Source organism: Balaenoptera borealis (genome assembly GCF_965194805.1).
Source record: "Balaenoptera borealis genome assembly, chromosome: 11".
Taxonomy (NCBI): domain Eukaryota; kingdom Metazoa; phylum Chordata; class Mammalia; order Artiodactyla; family Balaenopteridae; genus Balaenoptera; species Balaenoptera borealis.
Genome location: NC_138868.1, coordinates 52,363,588 through 52,380,921, shown reverse-complemented (window position 1 = coordinate 52,380,921; position 17,334 = coordinate 52,363,588). Strand labels below are relative to the sequence as shown.

At 39.7% G+C, this 17,334-nt stretch overlaps 1 protein-coding gene across 3 annotated transcripts in view; it reads left to right on the top strand.

The window, feature by feature from the left end:
* Window positions 1–17,334, top strand: part of FAM168A (family with sequence similarity 168 member A) — a 207,904-nt gene that overhangs the window by 167,577 nt on the left and 22,993 nt on the right. For all 3 annotated transcript variants that reach the window (XM_082343233.1, XM_082343231.1, XM_082343232.1), the window contains exon 3: window positions 14,379–14,459. In XM_082343233.1, the coding sequence (XP_082199359.1) occupies window positions 14,379–14,459 (81 nt within the window). The remainder of the gene's footprint in view (window positions 1–14,378; window positions 14,460–17,334) is intronic.

Here is a 17,334-nt window from a genome sequence, read left to right as displayed (position 1 = left end):
AGATGAGTAAAACACACCATACCAAAATTTATGGGATGTAGCTGAAGTATACTTAGAAGGAAATTTATAGCTATAAATGCCAACATTAAAAATGAAGAATGGGGCTTCCCTGGTGGTGCAGTGGTTAAGAATCCACCTGCCAATGCAGGGGACATGGGTTCAAGCCCTGGTCTGGGATGATCCCACATGCCACGGAGCAACTAAGCCCGTGCGCCACAACTGCTGAGCCTGCAGTCTAGAGCCCGCGATCCACAACTACTGAAGCCCGCATGCCTAGAGCCCGTGCTCCACAGCAAGAGAAGCCACTGCAATGAGTAGCCCCCGCTCGCAGCAACTAGAGAAAGCCCAGGAGCAGCAACGAAGATCCAACGCAGCCAAAAATAAAAATAAATAAAAAATAAAAAAATAAATAAAAATAAAAAATGAAGAATGATCTCAACTCAGTAACCTAACCTTTCACCTTAACACACTGGGGGAAAAAAAGAGTAAACTAAACCTAAAACAAGTAAAGGGAAGGAAATAATAAAGATTAGAGCAGAAATCAATGAAATTAAAAAACAGAAGAACAATAGAGAAAATCAGTAAATCAAAAGTTGGTTCTTTGAAAAGAGCAACAAAATTAACAAACTTTTATCTAGACTGATTAAGAATAAAAGAGAGAAGACTTAAATTACTAAAATCAGGAATGATACAGGGGGTATTATTACTGATTTTACAGAAATAAAAAGGATTATAAGGGCATATTATGAACAATTGTATGCCAACAAATCAGATATCTAGGCAAAGTGGACGAACTACAGATGGTACGCAACTTATGATGATTCAACGTAGGATTTTTCAACTTTGCAATGGTGTGAAAGTAGAAAATCTGAATAGACCTATAACATACAGAATTAGTAAAAAAACAAACAAACTTTCTACAAAGAAAAGCCCAGGACAGACAGCTTCATTGGTGAGTTCTAACAAATATTTAAATAAGAATTAACACTCACCTTCCACAGACTCTTCCAAAAAATAGAGGAGGGGGGAATACTCTCTAACTTATTCTATAAGGCAAATATTGTCCTGATACCAAAATCAGACAAAGACATCATAAGAAAACTGTAGACTAATATCCCACTTGAATATAAATGCAAAAGTCCTCAACAAAATAGTAGCAAAATGAGCAATAACGTATAGAAAGGATTATATTATACACTATGACCAAGTGGGATTTATCCCAGGGGGGAGGATCCATTCAACATAGGAAAATCAATCAATGCAACACACCATATTAAAACATTAAAGGACAGAACTCACATAATCATCTCAATAGACACAGAAAAAGCTTTTGACAAACTTTAATACCCTTTCATGATTTATAAAAACAAAGAAATGAACAAAAACTCCAACAAACTAGGAATAGAAGGAACTTCCTCAACCTGATAAAGGACATTTATGAAAAACCCATGGCTGTCATCATACTTAATAGAAAAAGACTAAATGCTTTTCCCATAACATTGTGAACAGGCAAGGATTTCAGGTCTCACCACTTCTATTGAACATTGTGCTGGAGGTTCTAACCAGGGCAGTTGGGCAAGAAAATGAAATAAAAGTCATCCAGATTGGAATGGAAGAAGTAAACTATCTGTCTTTGCAGATGACACGATCTTGCATATAGAAAATTCTGAGGAATCCATGCAGAAACTATTAGAACTAGTAAATGAGTTCAGCAAGGTTGCAGGATATAAGATCAATATATAAAAATCAATCATATTTCTGTACAGTTGTAATAATCCAAAAATGAAATTATGAAAACAATTCTGTTTACAATAGCATCAAAACAAAAAAAATAAGAATAAATTTAACAAAAGAAGCATAAAACATACACTCTGAAAACTACAAAACATTCTTGAAAGAAATTAAAGATCCAAATAATTAGAAAAATATCCCATGTTCATGGATTGAAAGATTTAATATTTTTAAGATAGTAATACTCCCCAAATTGATCTACAGATTCAACACAGTCCCTATCAGAATCCCAGCTGACTTGTTTGCATATTTTGACAAGCTGTTCCTGAACTTCACATGGAAATTCAAAGGACCCATATTGGCCAAAACAATCTTGAACAGGAACAATTCAGAGGACCCACACTTCCCAATTTCCCAAAACTTATTAGAAAGCTACACGGAATCAAGACAGTGTGTTTTTGGCATAAGGGTAGACATATGGATCACTGGAATAGTATTGAGTGTCCAGAAATAAACCCTCGTATTTACAGTCAGTGATTTTCAACAAGGGTACCAAAAACAATTCATTGGGGGAAAGAACAGTCTTTTCAACATATGGTGCTGGGACGACTAGATATCTACATGTGAAAGAATGAAATAGGACCCCTCTTTCACATCATATGCAAAAATTAACTCAAAATGGTTCAAAGACCTAAATATAAGACCTAGAACTATAAAACTCTTAAGAAAACTTGGAGGTAAATCTTTGTGTGACCTTAGATTTGGCAAGTGTTTCTTACATATGATACCAGTAGCACAAGAAGCCAAAGAAAAAATAGGTAAATTGGACTTAATCAAAATTTAAAACCTTTGTACTTCAAAGGACACCGTCAAGAAAACAAAAAGACAGCCCACATATTTGGGATAAAATATTTGCAAATCATCTGGCAGATAAGGGACTTGTACCAATGTTTATATGTCAAGAACTCTTACAAGTCAATAATAAAAAGACAACCCAATTAAGAAATATGCAAAAAATCTGAATAGACAGTTCTCCAAAGAAAATATACAAATGGCTAATAAACACATGAGAAGGTGTTCAACGTAATTAGTCATCAGGGAAATGCAGATCAAAACCACAGTAAGGTTCTATTTAACACCCTTAGAATGGCTATAATTTAAAAAGGCAGATAATAACAAGTGTTGGCAAGGATATGGAGAAATTAAAACTCTTATATACTGATGCTAGGAGTGTAAAAATGGTATAGCCACTTTGGAAAAGAGTCTGGCTATTCCTCAAATGGTTTCCTGTCTATGGCCTTGCTTATACTGTTCTTTTTATTTGGGAATGCCAGTTCTTTGATCTTTGCCTGTCAGAATCCTGCCTATTCCACAAGGCCCAGCTCAAATTCCAGTTCCCCAAGCTTATATACTTAGAAACAGATTCTGCTAGGTTGTATGTCTTTATTTGGTATTACAAAATTGCCTTTCAGAATGCTTTTACTAATTCCCATTGTTTCAGATCCTTCCTAACACTTGATATTGTCAGACTTCAAAATATTTGTCAGTCTGATAGGTGTGAAATGATATTGTATTCCATCTACTTGCATTTTGCTGATTACTAGTGTCGTTGAACATCTTTTTCTTTTCTCCTCCATCTCCCGAGTCATTTGAGTTTTTTCTTCCATGAATTGCATGATTAGATTCTCTTGCCTTATTTTCATTTTCTTACTGATTAATATGAGTTCTTTATTCTGGATACTAGTTCTTTTTTAAATGTGTGATAAATATCTTTTCTTACTCTGGGCTTGCTTTTTAACTCTGTTTATAGCATCTTGTCATACAGATTTAAATTTTGATAAGTTAAATTTATCAACCTTTTGGTCTCATCTAAGAAATATTGATACTTTCTAATCCCAAGGTCAAACTGATATTCTCCTTTTTTTTTTTTTTTCTAATAGTTTTAAAGTTTTTGTTTCTTTGTTTAGTTTAGGTCTTTGGTCTTTCTGGAATTGGAGAAGTGAGAGGTGGGAATCTAATTTTTTTTCTTCACATGAAAAACCAAGTATCCCAGTATATTTTATTGAATCTGAGTAAGATTCTCTCCTTTACCAAATCTTGTTAAACAGAATAATGAAATGAAAGAGTGAGTTGATCTGGGAGGGAAAGGGATTCATGGACCAAATCATCAATTTGCAAAATTTCATCTTGCTTTTTTATCTCTTTCAAAAGATAAATGCAGGGAGGGCAGGAATCATTCACCGAACAGTCTGTAAAGTGCTGAGTACCTCCCATCTGTCTTATAGATGGGGGCGGGGGGGGGCTGGGGGCGGGGCGGGAGGGGTAGCAGCAGCACGCTCCTGGAGTGGTGATTGAGACAGAATAGGTCATGTGCTTTCCATTAAAATTTCTCCCATTTTGGCAGATAGGGAACTTTGGCGATATTTTTAGATTTGTAAAAGAATGTTTCCCCCTGAGGAATAGAACACACTTACCTTAATGTTTCCCCCTGAGGAATAGAACACACTTACTTAGCAATTTTATTACCAGCTTTAACATAGCCTATTTTCTTATCTTTTTTTGTTGTGATATTGTTTTTACACTGAAGACATACCAAGCTAGGCCTGCTCTGGTTTTAGCAGCCTTTCTCTTCTAGGGCCCAGCCAAGGTGAATGACCTGCAGGTTGGTGGCCTTTCACCTAATGGATGAGTTCTCCCAGAAGATGGAACAACATAACTCAGAGCACAGTTGATTACAGGATAGTGCCCCCTTTCTTGTTACCTCAGGGGGAGTTGCCTTGCCCCAACTAAGAACAATGCTTCACTTACACCCTTATATTTCCCTGGGGCTCACTAGTGGGAGGCTGGGGGGGTGGGCCTTGAATCCAGTGTACAGGCTTCCTCAGATTCAGGTCTGGTGGGCTGGTCCAGAGCCAGCACTGCAGAACTGCTGCCTGCCTCCGCTGACCTACATTCCCACCAGTATAGCTCTCTTAGCAGCCAGGCCTCCCAACTAGTAAGAGGAATTCAGATTTAGGCTTTTTATCTGGAGCGAACACATTCAAGGGTCCATTTAATTTATTTTCTTTCCTTCTGCCTATTTAAAGAAAAGGGGGAAAAAAAGCCCACAAACCTTGCCGTTAGAATGTTTCCCATCTTTACTTTTAGCCTTTCAGCTCAGTGCAATAAAAATGATTTTGCTATCAGGATGAAGTTTTGTGAGCTCTGTCTCCTAAACATCTTTGTAGTTCCACTCTCTTTATCCCATTGTTACTGTTTTAGCTTTGCCTTTGGGCTGTTGCACCAACTTCCCATCTGGTCCCTCCTTCTCTGATCTCACCCACTCTGAACCCCTTTCTACATTGCTACTGTAGTCGTTTTTATAAAACACAAATTTGAAACTCCCCAGTTTAAAATCCTCCAATGGATTCTTAAATTCCATGCCTTAGCCTGGCATTCAGATCTCTTTACAATCTGTCCCCAGTGTATTTTTTAAACCTTCATTTCCTGCCACTCTTCCCTACTCACTGTAACCTCCAACCACACTGAACTATTTGCCATTTGCCTGATATGGAATACATTTTCATGCCTTCATGCATGAAATGAATATATATTTCTTTGTCCCCACCCTCACACACCTCTGACAAACTCCTCTTATTCATTGTTCAAGGCCAGCTAAAATCTTTCTTCTTCTGAAAAGCTATTCCCAACTGTCCCAGACCTGTTCTTCACTCCTTCCTCAGCATTTCAAGAATACCCCAACATTCTCTGATTATATATCATATATATTGCCTATAGATTAATATAAATAACCTATGTTACTTCCCTGTTAGACCGTAAGCTCTATGTAGAGAACCTAGCACGATGCTTGGCACAGTAAGCATCTGCTAGATGCTAACTATGCTGATGGATAATGATGAAGAAATCTGGATTAAGTCACTTTAGGCCTTCATTGACCACTTATTACCAGTCTTGTTGTGTCAATTCAGTTCTTTTTTTTTTTTTTTTTTTTTAAATCAAGGGAAAAAAAGAAGAGTGAGCAAGGCAGGAAGAAAATGGAATTATTTTAAGGGAAGATGATTTGTAAATTGAAGTCTGACCAAAGGTGGACAGTCAGGATGGGGAAGAGTTGAAGGAATTGAGTCTGGATTTGAGCAAGAGAAAATTCAGGAAGAATAACTGATATCTTCATATCTGTGGACAGTTGTGCTGGAGCAGAGGAAACAGACATGTTCTGTGAGGGTGGAACTAGGACCAGTAGTTTAGAAGCTGTTCAGGGTTAGATTCCTTACAAGGTTGATTTTTAGCGCAGAGTAAAGAATTTCTTAACCTCCAGAGCTCTCCAACAGGAGCTTTGACTGCCTCAAGAGATTCTGAACACACCATCATTAGAAAGTGTGCTGGCAGAGGCCATGTGGCCAGCCATGTGGACCACTATAGAAGATATTACAGTGCTGAGTGTCAAATTAGACTCAATCATCTCTAATTCCTCTTCTAGCTGTGTAATTCAGTGCCTGTGTGACGCTTTTCAATAACGTGAGCATGACCTATATTAGGATACTGAGTGGGAACAGAATAGCTTTTTTTTTTTTTTTTTTTTAATAACTGAACCATCTTTGACCAAATCGATTCTCCTGAGTAATTTCCTGTTATCTCAGGTTTTGAATCTGAAATAAAAGAATGTTGGCAAAGAAAACGGCAGCCAAATCCAGAGGTTTACGTGAAGTAGACTCATGTTTTGAGGGAGGTTGTTAGAATGGACTTTGTCTCATTCAGCAGGCCCAGTTCTGTCTCCACTCTCTTTTTAGTAGTTGTGTAAGATAAGTCTAAGCTTCAATATCCTCATCTATAAAATGGGACTAATAATGTATTTCATGGAGTTAGGGTAAAAATTAAGTCAGATAAAGAAGTGCCTGGCACAGTGCTCAGAATGCGTTACAGATTCAAAACTATATCCTTCCTCTTGCCCTCTTCTTTTTTATTTTGAGAGAATTAAAGATTTTTGTTTTGCTTGTTTGGTTTTTTTGGTCACCCCCAGGGTTGGGGGACAGTTTTCTTCATTTTAATTGTGAGCTTCAGAACTAAAGTGTCTTCATTGCATAAGTGTTCCCCCTGCTCACAAAGGAATAATCCTCTTTGTCTTCCTGGCCCAAGGAGTTAGTCTTCCACTACCTTTTTGGTACTCTGCTATTTTTACTTCCTAAAGATCAAGTAGTTTCAGAAATAGTTTCTGATTTCTCTTGAAAGTAATTTCTAATTTCCATATTAATCAAAAAAATAGCTTTACATTTCTTCAGTCCTAATCCTAGTAACAACAAGTAAAAGGGATTAGACTGTATTAACATCTGTAAAGCAGTTAAAGTGTATGCATCAGAATCCCAGGAAACCTGATCACTACTGTAGCCTTTGAGGTACAGAGGAGAAAAGCTCATTTGTGTCCATTTATTCTCTTCACTCTTGACCTCCAAAGAATATAAATACAGAAGGGGCACACTTGTTTCCAAGGAGCAAGTCATAGTTATTTGGTAAGTGTGGAAAAGGCCAGTTCCCACCACTGATTTACTGAATAATCTCAGCCAAAAAAATCACTTTACCTCTGTGAGCCTTGATTTCCTTATCTACAAAATGGGCAAAATAACATTAGTGTTGTTTTGAGGCTTGAATGACATAGCATGTATGAAAATATCTTTTGTCTGAGTGGTGGGTGAAATATCCATGGTGTATTATTTGAACTCCATGTCTTTACCCCCAATGCACTTCAACAGATCCAGGCAGTCTTGGGGAACTGGGACTTGGAGTGCGCTCCACTCACTTTAGTGGGGCAGAGCCTATCCAGAGTCTTGGGAGTGTGCTGAGAGGAGACTTCAGCAGGTAACAGCCACAGTCTAGAAAGTGTTACTATGACCTGAAGCTTACATTCTAGTAGTGGGAGATAGGCAGTCTCCCATAAATACATAAACATATAGTATATCAGGTTGTTAACTGCTGTGAAGGAAAACAAAGCATGATTAGGAGCACAGAGAGTAATGAAAGTTGAAGGTAGTATTTTAGAAAGAATGTAAGGTGACCTTTGAACAGAGTTCCAGAAGGGAAGAAAGAGACAGGGTAAAGGCTCTGAGATGGGAAAGTGCTTGACACATTTGAAGAACAGCAAGGAGGCCATTGTGGCTGGAGTAGATTAGCATGGGGGCAAGTAGTAGGAGAGGAAGTTAGAGAGGTAGCTGAAGTCCAGGTGGGTCACTGAAAGGATTTCACCATAATTGTCTTGGGAAGCTACTGTGGGGCTTAAAGAGAGGAGTGTCATGATCTGATTTAATGTTTTAATGGATCTGTTCTGGCTGCTGTGGTAAACAGACTGCATAGGATCAAAGGTAGAAGAATAGACCCATTAAGAAGCTATTGCAGTAATCTAGGTGAGAAATAATGATGACTTGGACTAGGATAGAAAGTATGTAGGCAATGAGATATGGTCAGATTTTAAATATATTCTAAAGGTGGAACTGAAAGGATTTGCTGATGGATTAGATGTGGATAGGAGAAAAAGAGTAGAGTCAAGGATGATTTTTGGCCTGAGGAGCTAGAAGAATGAGTTGTCATTTACTGGTGTGGAGAAAAAGCTTAGAGAACAGATTTGGAAGGGAATGGGAAGATAAAAGTAAATATTTAATTTTGAATGTCATAAGTTTAAAATAATAATAGCTAACTTTTTGAAGTCTTAACTGTTTGCCTGGCTCCTAATACTTTGAGGTCTTACTAATTTAATACTTATAGCAACCTATTAAGTAAATAATATTATTATTCCCACTTTACAAATGGGAAAACTAAAGCACAGAGAGGTTAAGTAAGCGGCCCAAGGTCACACAAATAATTAGTGGTGTTGCTGGAATTCAAACCTAAGCTTAGATCTAGCTCCAGAGACCATACTCTTAGCCACTCTACCCATATAGCCTTGATGTCTAGCAAACATCCAAGTGGAGATGTTAAGTAGGTAGTTAGATACTGTGAGTCTGGAGTTCAGGACAGCAGTCCAGTCTAGCAATATGAAACTTGGGCATAGGTAGTGGACAGATGAAACTGAAAAGGTAAGTTAGGGTCAATGACTGTAAAGGGAGCTATGGTCACAAGAAGACAAAATGATGAGATCAGGACCTAAAAGGCAACCCACCCTTTTAGGTGTGGTTAACCCATCAGTCCTGCTTTGTAGAGCCAAGGAAGGTACAAGCCAAGCCACTTATGGATGTCCCCAAAATGCTACCCTTCATCCTTCTGCCTGGAATGTTCTTCCTGCCCTTTTTTTGTCCACATCAAGGGACACCTAGTGCCCAGTATAATCCCTGGCAGACAATAGGTACTAAATAAATGTTGGTTGATGAAGGCCCCTTCTCTGCTCACTTTACATCCTTGTCATGGCACTTTTAGGGCTGCATTCTAACTGTCCACTCAACTGTTTTTCTCCCTCATTACTTGGTGACACTCTCTAAGCCAGGGACCCTCTTGGATTTGTTTCTTTTGTTTTTAAACCTTTCATAGCTCCAGAATACAATGCCCTGGGTAATCTCTTTATTGAGTACCTATTCTCTGCAGTTATCTGTGCTAGGCACTAGAGATGCCAGCATCATCAACAGAGGCAGCAGGATGAGTAATATCAGTTGGGGACAAGGAAACAAAATAAAACAAACCCAGAAAAGTTGTAGGAAGGAAGCCCAGCTTTCATATGATACCCTTTTTGGACAGGGGAAGTTGATGGTCGGGAAGCGATAGTCTCTACTGGCCACACAGACTATTCATCACCACCCTGTGTTTGAGAAGCTTGGATGTTTGCTGTCCAGGCTGAGGGGAAGAGGAGGTGGTGGTGTGTTCAGGGAGTAGAAAATAGGAACTGATCAAGAGCTGTTGTGTACAGGCAAATGAGACATAGCTATGCCTTCAAGAAGCTTACAGATTGGGGAACGGGGCGGGGGGGGGGGAGGACAGGAAATGTAAACAAACCATTGAAGTACATTGTGAAAAGTTCTGTCATTGGGGATGCATGTGTCTTCAAATTTGTTCTGTTCTACAGGGTAGAAGGTACAGATAGAGTTTGGTGAAGTATGAGAAGTCCCTTTCAGACAGTCAGAGCAGTTTCACAGTGGAGGGGGCTGCCGAGTCTCAGGAAAGGACAGAGTTTATTATGGTCAGTAGAGGCGTAAGAGCTGGGATGAATGATGTGTGAGTGTGTTGCAGAGTAGCCCTAGCCTCAAATGGCCTTGAAGGTGCTTCTAACCTCTGCAATCTGTGACCCTAATCCCTTCCTTTTTCTCAGCCTAAGGATGTCACCTAGAAAATGAAGAGGGCTCTTTCTAATGCTTCCATTCTTTGATACCTGCCAAATTCAAGTGAATGAAAAATAATTCTACTTAGAAACACTGAAGGAAGATCCTGTAATTGCCCCTAAAGTAAAAGACATCTGAAATGACATAATAGGGGTATGATTACCCTTGGCTGTACAATCTCTCACATGAAGCTGAATACAGATTTCAGCCATGAGACCAGGTCACTTCGCTTCCCAGATTAAACCCTTGACTTTCTGCTTGAGAAGTGGCAGACCTCCATATTGCTAATTAAGTGACAACAAGTTGGCTGCCTTGGTTCTGAAATCAGAAAATGATTGGGAGTAAAGAGAGATGAATTTTCTTTGGAATTGGAAAGGATTTAGGGAAAGGTATATTAAAAAGATACACTATTAAAGCTCAATATTTATAAATCCCAAAGAAGCTTTTAGGGATTTAGGGATTTAATCTTTGACTTTTAAAATCAGCTTTCCATTGTCAGTCAAAATACCAATGAGCATTTAAAAACTGCAGGGAGCAATGAGACAGGCATTTACACACTGCTAGTGTGAGTACAAATTGATAGTCTTTCTAGAAAGCAGTGTGGCAAAGTATGTGAAGACTCTTAGCATGTCACTTCTCATCATTTCTGCTGCTACTTCCCTGATCTGAGCCCCATCATCTATTGCAAGGAGTTTGCAGTAGCCTCCTAACTGGTCTCTCCGCTTCTCTACTCTTCCCCCATTATAGTCTGTTTTCCACACAGCAATCAGAGTGACTCTTTTCAAACATAAGTCAGACCATGTTATTATTCTGCTCAAGACCCCATCATGGCTTCTCATTTCACTCAGAGTAAAAGTTGAAGTACTTACAGTAGCCTGAAGGCCCTACATGAACTGACCAGCCTTTTATCTCTCTGACTGCTCTACTACTACTTTCCCCCTCGCTTGTTCCACTTCAGCTACACTGGCCTCTTTGCTATTCCTCAGACATGTCCCATATCATATACTCCCAACTTAGGGCCTTTGAACTGACTGTTTCCTTCCTGTGAAATGCTCTTCCTTCAGCCATCTTGCTTGGTTAACTCTATTTCCTTCAAGTCTTTGTGGAAACCTTACTTTCTCAGTGTGTCTTATACTGGTTACCCTATTTAATAGTGCAGTCCCAACACCGTGGCATGTCTTGATGCCCTTTACCCTGCCCTTTTTCTCTTTTCCATAGCACTTAAGACTGTTTTTTTAATATTTACTATTTATCCACTGCCTTCTCCAACCCTCTTAAAATATAAGCTCCACAAGGGCAGGGATCACAGTGTCTGGCACAGAGTAGATACTGAAATGTTTGTTGAATGAATGGGCTTTAAAAATAGCACTATCTTTTGACCTAGAAAGCTCACTTCTAGAACTCATTCCTGAAAAAATAATCAGAAATGCAGCCAAAGATTTATTTGGGTTGTTCTCATACCTTTATTTATAATAATGAAAATTTGCAAACAACCTAAACCTATAAAAACAGAGTTATGGTTAAATAATTTGATATATCTACATAATGGAATATTATCAAGATATTAAAAAATGTTTTGAAGAAAATTATGTGGGAAAATGCTTATAATGTTAAAGTTAAAAAATAGAATTTAAAACAACATTTACCCTTATCTCACACCATATACAAAAATGAATTAATGATGGGAATTCCCTAGCAGTCCAGTGGTTAGGACTTCGTGCTTTCACTGCCGAGGGCCCGGGTTCAGTCCCTGGTCAGGGAACTAAGATCACTACAAGCCGTGCAGCACAGCCAAAAAAAAAGGATCAATGATATAAATATGAGTGTCAAAGCCTTAAAACTCTTAGAAGAAAATATAGGGTAAATCTTCATGACCTTGGATTTGGCAAGTGTATTCTAAGATATGACACCAAAAACATGAGCAACAAAGGAAAAACAGATAAATTGGACTTCATCAAAATTAAATCTGATAAAGTTTTTTTTTTTTAGTTTTTAATGGAGTATAGTTGATTTACAATGTTGTTAGTTTCTGCTGAACAGCAAAGTGAATCAGTTATACATATACATATATCCACTCGTTTTTAAATTCTTCTTCCATATAGTTCATTACAGAGAACTGACCTATGCTATACAGTAGGTCCTTATTAGTTATCTATTTTATATATAGTAGTGTTGTATATGTCAATCCCAATCTCCCAATTTATCCCCCTCCCCCCATTTTCCCCCCCAGTAACCATAAGTTTGTTTTCTACATCTGTGACTCTATTTCTGTTTTGTAAATAAGTTCATTTGTACCATTTTTTTTTTTTAGATTCCACATATAAGCGATATCATATATTTGTCTTTCTCTGTCTGGCTTACTTCACTCAGTATGACAAATCTGATAAAGGTTTAATATCCAGAATATATTAAAAAGTCCTACAATTCAACAACAAAACAACCCAACTTTTTAAATGGGCAAATGTTTGGAATAGACATTTCTCCAAACAAACGTACAAATGACCAATAAGCACATGAAAAGACGTTCAGCATCATTAATCATTAGGGAAATGTGCATCAAAACCACAAAGAGATACCGATTCACACCTGCTAGGACGGCTATAATTTTAAAAAAATAGAAAATAACAAGTGTTGGTGAGGATGTGTAAAAATTGGAACCCTCGTGCATTGCTGGTGGGAGTGTAAAATGGTATAGCCACTGTGAAAAACAGTTTGGTGGTTCCTCAAAAAGCTAAAGATAAAATTACCGTATAACCCAGCAATTCTGCTCCTCAGTATATACCCCCCAAAATTGAAAACAGGGACTCAAACTGATACTTGTATATCAGTGTTCACAGCAGCATTATTCACAATATCCAAAAGGTGGAAACAACCCAAGTGTCCATCAACAGATGAATGGATAAACAAAATGTGGTATGTATGTGTGTGTGTATATATATATATATATATATATATATATATATATATATATACACACACACATACAGTGGAATATTAGTCATAAAAAGGAACGAAGTTCTGATACATGCTAAAACATGAATGAACTCTGAAAAAATTATGCTAAGAAGCCAGGCACAAAAGGATAAATAGTGTTTGATTCCATGTGTTAGAATACATAAAATATCTAGAATAGGCAAATTCATAGAGACAGAAAATAGATTAGAAGTTAATCATGAAGAACCTAGGGGCAGGACAGGAATAAAGATGCAGACCTACTAGAGAATGGACTTGAGGACATGGGGAGGGGGAAGGGTAAGCTGGGACAAAGTGAGAGAATGGCATGGACATATATACACTACCAAACGTAAAATAGATAGCTAGTGGGAAGCAGCCACATAGCACAGGGAGATCAGCTCGGTGCTTTGTGACCACCTAGAGGGGTGGGATAGGGAGGGTGGGAGGGAGGGAGACGCAAGAGGGAAGAGATATGGGGATATATGTATATGTATAGCTAATTAATTTTATTATAAAGCAGAAACTAACACACCATTGTAAAGCAATTATACTCCAATAAAGATATTTAAAAAAAAAAAAGTTAAGACGGGTTATGGGAAGAGGGAATGGAGTGTTATTGCTTAATGGGTACAGAGTTCTGTTTGGGGTGGTTAAAAACTTTTAGAAATACATAGTGGGGATGGTTGCACAACATTGTGGATGTAATTAGTGCCACTGAATTGTACACTTAAATGGTTAAAATCACAAATTTTATCTTATATATATTTTGTCACAATTAAAAAAATTTTTTTAAATCCCTGTGTATAATATGCAGTGGTGGGCTGGATCAGGCTTGTGTGGGCTCTCTAGAGCCAGTTGTGAGCTTCTCAACTACTTATTCAGTGATGTTGGTAGCTTGAAATTGGCCATGGTTGAGAGTGCTTACACCATGGAACTTAGCAAATGCTACAAATAGGGCTCCACCCCAATCCCCTTGAGCCAGTCGTTAAATATTTACTAGCTCACCACTGAATATATGTGTATAAAAATGCATAGAAAACTATCTGGAGACATAGATGCCAAACTGCTATTATCTCTGCGGAGGAGAGTAGTATTATGGCAGGAATGTGAAAGTAAACTTACACTTTCTACCATATATACTTCCATAGTGTTTCAAGGTTTTTTACAGTGAGCATATAGACATATATTTCTTGTACTGCTTTTAAAAAACAGACAGAAAAATGTGTATATGTTGGGACTGTGGTATTGGTGATTTTTCTTGAGAGGCTAAAACCAGTCACATATACTACCTGAAGTGGCCCATGAAGAGGCTGAAGGCCAAGCTTGGGACTTGGATTCCATTTCCTCAGAAATCTGCTTTCTTCTTGCCCAACTAAATGGAACTTTTTTGTCTCTTCATAGGTTACCCTACAGCCTATCCAGCTGCAGCCCCTGCCTACAATCCCAGCCTGTACCCCACCAATAGCCCCAGTTATGCTCCAGGTAAGGAGAAAGTGAAGACAGCAGTGGTGAGTGGAGTGGGAGGTGAGGCTCTATTTGGGAAAAAAAAGCCCGAAACACTTGCTGGCCTTTCCATGTCCTTAATTGCTCTGGGCTCAGCCTGTCCATGCTTGATTGTCCAGGGAGTCCCCTCTGGGAACTGGGACAGTTCAGCCTCCGGGAATAGAATTTCTTCCATTCTCCTTGGGACTTAAAGTTGGCCCATCTCTCTTCTGCTGGAATATCTGAGACGTGTATCCTCCTCACAGAACCTTTTCTGCTCTCCCAGTATCCACACTCAGTTTTTGCTCGGTTTCCCCTGAGGCTGCCGTTCACACACACACACACACACACACACACACACACACACACACACACACACACACACCCTTAGTTTCCCCTGAGGCTGCCATTGACACACACACACACACACACACACACACACATACACACATCCTCGGTTTCCCCTGAGGCTGCCATTGACACACACACACACACACACACGCACATACACACATCCTCGGTTTCCCCTGAGGCTGCCATTGACACATATACACACACACACACCACCCACCCACCCACCCCTTCCTGGACGTGGATTTGGAAAAGAGTGAGAGACTTGCCACATTTTCAAGCTGCAGCGAGGAACTTGTTTTTCAAAAATAATAAAGGCCCAACACTCCTTGGATAGAGGTTGAAATAGATTTGAAAGTATCGAAGTTTGTTTCAGTTTGGGAGCAATGCAGAGGTTTTACCACCATCTTGACCCCCACGCTCAAAAAAACAAGCCACTCTCAGCTGGTGCTTTAATACTCAAGGGGCAGGAGAAAGAGTGTGGGCTCTGCAGTTAGTAAGTCCTGGGTTTGAATCCTGATTACTCAACTCACTAGTTGTGAGTCCTTAGACAAGTTACCTCACCTCTCTGAGAAATGTGCTACCTACCTCATGGTTGTAGATGGTTTTATGTAAGTTCCTCTTCATTTACTCAACAAGTATTTATTTGCTGAATGTCCTCCACACTAGAACAGAAAAAAGGAAGGATGCTGTCTTTGCCTGAAGTAGCTTACAGTCCATTTGGAAGCTGACGTGTGAACAAATTCATGGCTGTACGGTGTGATGAATATTGTAAAAGGAATACGTACAAGAGGAGAGGAAATGGAGGAGGGAGCAACCTCTGCCTGGGGTTGAGGGTGTAGGGGAGGCTTCACAGAGGACCTAGCAGTGGAGACTTGAGGGAGAAGTAAGAGGCATTCTTTTTTGTTTGGTTGGTTGTTTTTTTGTTGTTGCTGTTAAGAGGCATTCTTTTAAACATACAAAGGAAGAGTTGGGCATTCCAGGCAGAGTAGAGCCCGGGCAAAGGCATGGAGATGTGAGGAATGACACTGAAGAACCTTGAAGTAGTGAGAATGGTTGAAGCATAGGCTCTAGGGTGGCGGCGTAATAAAGGAATCTGGACTACAGATGTGCGAGGGCCAGATTTGGAAAGGCCTTGAATGTCACGATAACACCCTCATTTTCTTGTTTAGTAATTTTTTTTTAAATACCATTTGTTTTATTTGGCAATTGTGACTTTTTAAAATAAATTTATTTATATCTTATTTATTTTTGGCTGCTTTGGGTCTTAGTTGCTGCGCAGGCTTTCTGTAGTTGCAGCGAGTGGGGGCTACTCTTTGTTGCCGTGCGCGTGCTTCTCATTGCGGTGGCTTCTCTAGTTGTGGAGCACGGGCTCTAGGTGTGCAGGCTACAGTAGTTGTGGTGCGTGGCCTCAGTAGTTGTGGCTCGCGGGCTCTAGAGCGCAGGCTCAGTAGTTGTGGTACATGGGCTTAGTTGCTCCACGGCACGTGGGTTCTTCCCGCACCAGGTATCGAACCCATGTCCCCTGCATCGGCAGGTGGATTCTTAACCACTGTGCCAACAGGGAAGTCCCTGCACGCATTCTTTTTTTTTTATTTATTTACTTATTTATTTATTTTTGGCTGCATTGGGTCCTTTTTTAAAAATTTATTTAATTTATTTTTATATTTGGCTGTGTTGGGTCTTTGTTGCTGCGCGCAGGCTTTCTCTAGTTGCAGTGAGCGGGGGCTACTCTTCGTTGCGGTGTTCGGGCTTCCCATTGCGGTGGCTTCTCTTGTTGCGGGGCAAGGGCTCTAGGCGCGCAGGCTTCAGTAGTTGTGTCTCATGGCCTCTAGAGCCCAGGCTCAGTAGTTGTGGCACATGGGCTTAGTTGCTCCACGGCATGTGGGATCTTCCCAGACCAGGGCTTGAACCCGTGTCCTCTTCGTTGGCAGGCGGATTCTTAACCACTGCGCCACCAGGGAAGCCCCCCCGCATGCATTCTTAACCACAACGTTATAGTTGAAGTCGGCTAGAGAGAAATTGAGGTGTTAGACTAGAGCAGTCAGATTAGAGAGGAAAGAGAGAGCAGACAGGAAGAGCCTGAGATTGTGGGGACACGGGGAAGGGAGAGATTGGAAGGCTCCTGGCATGTGTAAAGTACTGATTAAGTTTTAATTTTAAAGCACACAAAATATCAACCCACGTCTAACTTGATTTTCCCCAATTTTACATTTTGAAAAGTCAACATATTTCTAAGCTGTGGCTAAACCAACCCAGACCATTTTCTCACACAGTCCACTAGACAGGGTGGTATTAGCACATGTGTCAGAAAGCCCCAAACTGGGAGTTGGAAGACCGGAGTTATAGCACTAACTCTGCTACTGATTTTGATGTGACTTTGGGCAGATCCTTTTCCCTTTGGAGTTACACATACACACAGCTGGTCTGTGTCATATGTTGGGAGGCTGGCCTCTGCTTTTACCAGGTCTCCTGACTGCAGTGGAGGACCTGACTCAAGGTCAGAGAGGACAGTGTACGTACT